Below are 7692 nucleotides of genomic sequence, written 5' to 3' on the forward strand. Positions count from 1 at the left end.
TCACACTGAGGGTCACTTAAAAGAGGAGATGGTACGGCCTCAGGCTGAAAGATTGGAAAATAGGAAGATGAGGGCAGGGAGGGATGAGGCCGTGGAGGAGATGAGCACAGGGCTGATGTTTGGCTTGTTCACCCTGGGTCAGTAGCCCTGATTGTTAGAATATTGAAAGATCCCTCTACTGGTTGGTAAACAGCACCTTCCCAGGACCTCCCACAGACTTTCCAGTCTTCCCCAGAGTCCTGCAAATGAAGGGTTCATGCCTGGCCCAGGAGTGGCCCTCCAGGGCTGTGCTCTGACAGTGGCCACGTTGACTAGTCAGGGGCTGTCTGTACCACTTGCTAAATATGTCTGCTCTCCCCCCGATGAGAGGGCTCTGACACAGTGGCTGTAATCAGGAAAGGCACTAGAAAGTAAACGGCTTACAAGACTATGCATTTGCAATAACTGCATCTCGAAATTATGTGCCTCCATCTGCCTCCCTTGAGACACACTTCTTAATCACAGGGAAAAGCAGCTTCCCAAGGTCCCTCGGGTCTTGCCTAACTCAGCTCGTCCACAGAGAAAGGGGGCTGTGGTGTGCCATGGGGGGTGAAGTGTCCCTCCCCCCCCAACTCGGAGGCTACAGTACTTAAGTTTGCCCACAAGAGTGACATTGCTTTCCCTAAAGGAGTTCTTTAAAACACGAAGACTCCTGAGACTGGTAACCCATTCAGGCCAGCCACCACTGCCTCACACCCAGCTTCCTCCTCTGAGACAGGACTGGGTCCCCTGAAGTGAAAGGGGAGCCTGGAATGTGGCAGAAGTTAGAAAGGGAAGATTTAAAGAGCTTCTGGAAATAAGCTTGACCCACTTCACAGTTCTGACTGGGGCTTATCCATTGGATTTGTCATTTCCCTTCTGTGCCTCTTAGAGGTGTCAGAAGAAGTGGTCAAGACCGTGGCTCCATCCCATAGAGGCGAATCGAAGCTGTGGAGAGCCTGTGTCATCAGAAAGTGGGGGGAAAGGAGTTTCCCAGAGGCTCTCTGGTGCCCAGAGGCAAAATGAGTTTCACACATGACCAACCTTCCTGATGGGCAGTAGAATGCTCACCCCTCAGAAACATCAGCCTCTGTCCCTCCCCAATGAGTAGACGGTAGGAATTCCTATACACAGCATTGTGCAATATGGTTTTGTTGTATTTTATTTTAGACATCCTCCAGCGAACATGACATATAATATTTTTATTCTGAATGGGAAGACTTGGTGGCAAAAGTTTCAAGAAAAGAACCCCAGAACACACAGCGATAAACAGAAACAGTTGTTGAAGAGCAAGTCCCGTGTCTAAGCCAGCTGGTGGGGCCAGCCAAACCAGGACTGGAAGCTGTGAGGCCGGGCAGTTCTCCACTGGGACACCGCGGAGAGGCATTTGGATTTCTGGCTGTGAGGTGTGCTCTACAAAATGTTGACCTTCTCCTGTCAATCTCGAATGGACCAAGACACAAATGCTGTACCACAGGATGCTTATAGTGTGGTATGGTTCTAATGGCTAGTGCAGGAGACACACACATTTGCCCAAAGACAAACCCGACCAACTACCGATTTATTTATTTATTAAAGCATCGGTTCTCTGATTCAGCCATTCAGGGAGCAGGTATTAATTGAACACCTAATATGTAGACAATCTCACACATGAGGCCACCAAAAGTATTGGAAGCAGGCCTGGTCCTCGCAGGTTTCTGAGGAGAGGGCAGACAGCGGGCTGAAGCTCTTTGGTGGTGTTCTTAGGTCTCTGAGCTCCCATCTGCAGGGGTCCAGAGGGGGGAGCGGTGGGGGACGCCCGGCAGCCCTGTCCCTGCGCTGGAAGGTGGTGTCTGGGGACGCCCGCTGTCCTGGGACGGGGACACAGAGGTTGCACCCGGGGCTGGCGCAGGGGCCCCTGGAGGCTGCAGCCGCCCCTGGGTCCGCGCGCCCCAGCTCCCACCCTCTGCGGCTGCACACCCTCTGCCGTCCCGGCGGGGGCCGCGGTGGGGGCGGCGGTCGCGACGGCAGGGCGAGGACGCGAGCGAGGCCCGAGGTCGGGCGACAGCGACAGCGGCGGCGGTCGGGGAGGGCTGTGGCCTCGGCAGAGGGTCCCTGTCCAGGCGGCCGAGGACGCGCGCGGGGCCCGGCTGGAAGGCGTCTGGGGGTGGGTGGGTTCGCTAGGGAGTGAAGTGGGATCTAGGGAGGCAGGTGGCCTCAGGAGGGCGGGGGCACATCACGCCCGGAGGGACCCGCAGACCAAGGGCAACCAGTGCCCGACGGAGAACCCCGGGCGTGTCGGAGGCCGGTGTGGACTAAAAGCCGGAGGCGCATCGGCTGTTCACCCGCGCGGAAGGAGAAGGTCCCCCGGGCTGCTGCTGGCCGGGCACCGCGGGCTCTTGCTCAGCCGCTTAGAGTCTCTGCAGGTGCAGGCCCAGGCTAATCTTCCCTTGGGCTGGAGAGGACCCCGCCTCCTCCTCGCTGCTGGCCTCGGCGCTCCTTTCCTGGGTCCAAGTCTCCTGGGTCACCTTCAGCCTAGGACCCTCCTCCACCTTAATAAGCTGCACTTACTGAGAACCTATTGTGCCTGTAAATTCCTTTAGGCATGATTTTTTAAAAAAAAGATTTTTATTTATTTATTTGTCAGAGAGAGAGAGAGAGAGCACAAGCAGGGGGAGCAGCAGAGGGAGAGGGAGAAGCAGGCTCCCCACTGAGCAAGGAGCCTGATTCAGGACTCGATCCCAGGACCCTGGGATCATGACCTGAGCTGAAGGCAGACGCTTAATGACTGAGCCACCCAGTCGTCCCCCTTTAGGCATGATTATCGTCATTTTATTTCGAGAAAAGGAAGGCTCAGACACCTAAGATCACCTGATAGAGGCCCCAAGTTAAGGGGGCAGCCTGGATTCTAATCCAGACCCAGGGTCTGTGCTGTAACCTTTGAGTAGCCCGGCCCCTGTCACCCTTGGGACCTGCTGAGGAGGAATGAGTGGGAAGGACTTCTGGTCTCCTTTTTTTGGGAGGTGGAGTGAGTGAAGCATTCCCCCCAGGGATAGAAGTGGTTCTGGAAAACCAGGTCTGGTGGGTGGCTTACATCAAGGGCACCCTCTCTGGTTTTCCCGGCCATGTGGTTTTCCTTGTCTGCTCTCCCAAAGTGGGGAAGCCCTCAAAGCTTTAAGCCATGGGGAATTGGGGGACAGGTCAAGGCCAGGCTGGGTCTGAGTGAGACATTCCTCTGCACCCCTCTCTCCCCAGTGAATAATCAGCCCACTTTCTTCTTGTTTGAGTCCTACTAGGGATGGTCCAAGCCTTGACCTGGAGGATGGACCAGCACCAGGGAGTCACTGTGACTCTTTAAGTCCAGGTTAATACCCCTGACAAGCCCTACTGGTTTCAGTCTGGGCAAACTACGTGGACCCTCTAGCATACATTCCACTCCAATTTCAAGGGTCTTCCCTTGAGAAGTGGGATCCTCTGTCCTCTTTTTAAAAAACAACCCCCCCCCCCCCAAAATATGTTCTCTCTTTGAACCAAATCCTTCTAAGCTCTGAGAACCTAGAGTTGGATCAATGGCTGTAGGAAGGGACCCTTCCAAAGACAGACTGTGAGAGGTACCTGCTCATGGCAGGTTTTGTGGGCTTTCCTGGGGGGCAACTGATAGCACTGTCTGAGGGAGAGGGAGCTCATATACCCAAAGGTAGCTGGCGGTCTCATGTGGGCAAGGAGTCCTGGAGCTCTGGGAGCCCTGGGCCCGTCTTGTGCTGGCCTAGGCATCATCTTCCCAAGCCCCCAACAGTGTTGCTACTGAGCAGGGAGGGAGGAAATGAGGGAGGGCATATCCCACGAATGGTCCCCTGGGATGCTGGGCTCAGCTGGACTCCAGTACCAGTCCTGCCTTGACCATCTCTGAGGCTCAGTGTCCTTATTTTTGCCATAGGGGTAAGCATTTACCTCCTTCCCAGGGTTCATTCAGCAAGAACCATTTATTAAGCACCTGCTGTATGCCAGGCACTGTGCTGGGCTGGGGACACCATGGAGAGTAGGTAGAAAGCCTTCCTGTCAGTGGGTTGCTGGTATCCCCTTGGAAGCTTGGGAGGACATGAGGCTGTCAGGGCTTAGGTATACAGCAGGCACACCATAAATACCAGACTCTTCCTTGAGCTACTGATAGGTTGCACCCCCACCCTCATCCCATCCTCATCCCAACCTCTTGGAACCCTAGAACTGAGAGGCAGCCCATCCTCCTGTTGGCCTCCCACCCCTACCTCAGGCTTCCATTTGAAGAACAAGTTAGGGTCAATGACCTCTAGCCTCTGCCAGTGGTCTCCCCATTGCCTATGGGCCCACTGTGAGCCTCCCCTTGCGTTTACCTCTTCCTCTATCCAGGAGATGTCTCCCCGCGTTCTTAGTCTGCTCTCATGCTGGGGGCTTCCACCTTCAGCTCAGTGGTTGGTCTAGCCAACCTGACCCTGGCTGGGTGAGGGGCAGACACCAAACAGCACAGGGGGTTTCAGGATGGAGCCCTGTGGAGGCTCTGGGCTCCCAGCCTCTGCCTCTCACTAACTGTGAAATCTCAAGCCTCAGTTTCTTCTTGGCCTCAATTTCTCTATCTGTAAAATGGGGGCTAACCTACCTTGTGGGGTTGTTGTGAGCATTGCACCTTTGCTGGGGCCAACATACAGTAGCGTTCAATATAAAGGAATAAATAAATCTTAGCTATTATGATTATTCTGCAACACTTTGGCTCTTTGCCTGCCCAGCATCCTTTCTCCCTCCTTCCAGCCATAGCTTCTGACTTCCCTTGGGTTCTTCTCCTCCGTCTCAATGTGGTGTGCGTGAGGCATGTGACCTAGTCCTAAGCCACTCTCACATCCCATCCACTGGCTTCAGGGACTGGTTGGGGGATGGACATGTGATCCACTCAGCCAATGAACTGTGTTAGAGTTTCTGCTGGGAAAATTGAGAGATAGGTTCTTTTTTCTTCCCCCTCCTTCTTTTTTAAATAAATGGTAACTCTCTCTATATGTATTTTGCAACATTTTCCAAATATAAAATATGTCAGTGAATCATATCCCATTCTCAGAGTTTTAAAGATCTCATAGATTTTACTCAAGATTCTTGCTTTTTGAGTAAGATCTGCTGAGTCACTATGTCGGACCACAGAAAGAAAAGTTGTCTGAGAATGAAGTCTTCAAGTGGAGGAGGTAACAACCTGGAACCATCATTTGAGCCCTGAGCAAGCTTTTCCTAAAGGCTCTACCTGGGATTTTCATCCATCCATGCTATATTTACTGACCACTATTATGTGCTAAGTGTCACTCCAGTTGCTGGCGACACAACCAGGAACAAGATAATCCCCACTTCACAGCGGTCACCGTTCTGCCCCAGGGCCTTTTCACTTGCTGTTCCCTCTCCCCAGAATGCTTTTCCCCTGATCTCTCCATGGCTCCCTCCTTCACCTCCCTCAAGTCTTAATTCACAGGTTAGCACCTCAGCGAGGCCTCTCCTGACCTGTCTATTAAAAATCACACACCCACATACCTCTTCTACCCTCTCCTGATTTATTTTACTCCTTAGCCCTTGAAACCACCTGCTATCCTCGATAGAATACTTATTTGTTACTTCTCTGTCTCCCCCCGTTGAATGTCACTTCCACAAGGGAAGGGATTTTCATTGGTGTTGTTTGCAGCAGATCTGTAGTGACCTAGAGCAGGTGCTCAGTGTTAAATAAATAGGGAGCCCAAAAGGACTATCTGAAGATGTTAACACTGTCATTGTGGTTTGAATGTTTAAGAAGGAGCCAGCCAGTTGATGGCCCCCAGGGAAGGGCACCGCATATGGCTGGAGTGGCAAATCAATTTTCTTTTGACTTAAACTATGCTGGATTACTTATTTTTAAGGGGTGTCACTTTCCACCTTTAGGATCCTGAGTGGTGCTTGGTAGGATATAGTACTCAAGAGCTGCCTCTGGAGGGTGCAAGGGAACCCCGTTGCTGCCCTTGGGCATGCACGCCATCCCCAGCACACTCTAGATATTGGGAAACTCGGTAGTCAGTGGTGATGATGGCAATAATGATGCATTTGCTTTGAGGCCTGCTTTAATTTTCACAATAGCCCTATGAGGTAGGTCCCATTATCATCCCCGTATCCTACATGAGAAAAGGCACAGAGAGCCCAGGTAGCTTGCTCAAGGCCCCTGAGGTATAAGCAGCAGAACCAGAAAGAGCAAGGAGATTAAAGTCACCATGGTCTGGTCAGCCAGGTGATTCCCCAGGTGGGAGGAAATTTAGGAGGGACCTGGGGTGTGTGTATGTCCTCCCTTTGGGGATCATTGTGCTGAGGTGTGATCCCTCTCTGGAAGGCTGGAACCTTCCCCCCCGCCCCCACCTTGAACCCTATCCAAATGCCAGAGGTTTCCCCAGCAGCGGTCTGGTGCCGAGTGTGGCCTGCTCGAAAGTCAGGTGAAACTGACACAGGGCCCTGCTCTGTTTGAGGATTGGAAGGCTTCCTGCAGGAAGCCACCTTTCATCATTGACCTGGAGGAGGAGTCGGAGTCAGGCAGTTGAGGAGGTGGGGGAAGCGAGTTCAGGCTGGGACACTGCGTGGGAAAAGGCCTGGAGGCGTGACAGCAAGCCACCAATTTCTTCCAAGGCTCTTTGCCTGTGTGGACCCAGCCGGGACAAATGCACTGCAATTCTCCCAGCCCACGTTTCCATCCGTCATCTGTTTGCTCTTTCCTCTGAATGTTCAAAAGACCCATGTACCTCCTTCCACTTTGGCAAAACACACGGCCTTATCTGCAAGCCAATCTCAAACTGTCTGCCTCTGAGCACCGGCCTGGCCTCTGTAGATTCAGAAAGCAACCTCTGGGACCGCAAGGGGGCTGGAGGGCCGCTGAACCAGTGCCTCACAGGAGGCCAGGAGTTCCCTTCTCAGGCCTGATGTCCCCAGAGATTGGAGGCCGCCCTCAGGCCCCCCCCATGCAGCCTGCTCACCTTCCAGGTCTTTCCCTTCTCCTGTGTCCACCAGCAGGTGGGCTCTTTTGCCAGACTGCCTGGGCTTCAGTCCCGCCTGGCCATTTGGTATCTGTTATTCAACCTCTCTGGGCTTCTCTTTCTTATCTGGAAAATGAATTAAGCGGGTTATATATGGATTAAATTGTCAACTGCCTACATTGTTGTCTGGCATGTAGTAAAGTGCTCAGTAAAAGCTACTCCGACGCCTGTACATGATGTGATTCTGGCGCTATGATTTCTGCTCTCTTCGCTCTGCTGGCGCCCTCTCCTCTCCCTCCAGAAAGGGTTATCCAGTGTGGAAACAGGTTTTTTTTTTTTTTTCTGCATCCTGAGTTTCATGATGCCTGTGGGGAAAGGGAAGGTTTCTAGCAAAAACAGTTTGGGGGAAACTGATGTAGGAGAAAAGTATCCCAGGCAGGAACTCAGAAAAAAAAAGATTTCTTGAAGGGGGGAGAGGGGGACTTAGGGAACTGGGGGACAGTAGAGACTGGAGAGAGGTCCCCAGGACAGAAGGCCTGGGGTGGAGCATGGAGGAAACCTCAGGCAGGTTGTGGGGGGCTGAGCCCATGTCCCCCAGAGTGGCAGAACCCAGAGAAGAAACGTTCTTGGGGTTTCAACAGTGGGTCTAGGATGGCCGCACCCTTCCACCCCTGAGGCTGCATGCGTGGGCAAGCCACTG

The 7692-nt window shown here is 53.0% G+C and overlaps 1 protein-coding gene across 1 annotated transcript in view; it reads left to right on the forward strand.

The window, feature by feature from the left end:
- Nucleotides 1–1610, forward strand: part of CUNH2orf92 (chromosome unknown C2orf92 homolog) — a 31051-nt gene extending 29441 nt beyond the window's left edge. The window contains exon 6 of the mRNA XM_032397364.1: nt 1189–1610. Within this exon, the coding sequence (XP_032253255.1) occupies nt 1189–1324 (136 nt within the window). The 3' untranslated portion in view covers nt 1325–1610. The remainder of the gene's footprint in view (nt 1–1188) is intronic.
- The last annotated feature ends 6082 nt before the right edge of the window (nt 1611–7692 follow it).

The sequence above is a fragment of the Phoca vitulina genome, unplaced genomic scaffold (assembly GCF_004348235.1).
Source record: "Phoca vitulina isolate PV1807 unplaced genomic scaffold, GSC_HSeal_1.0 scaffold98, whole genome shotgun sequence".
In the NCBI taxonomy this organism is placed as follows: domain Eukaryota; kingdom Metazoa; phylum Chordata; class Mammalia; order Carnivora; family Phocidae; genus Phoca; species Phoca vitulina.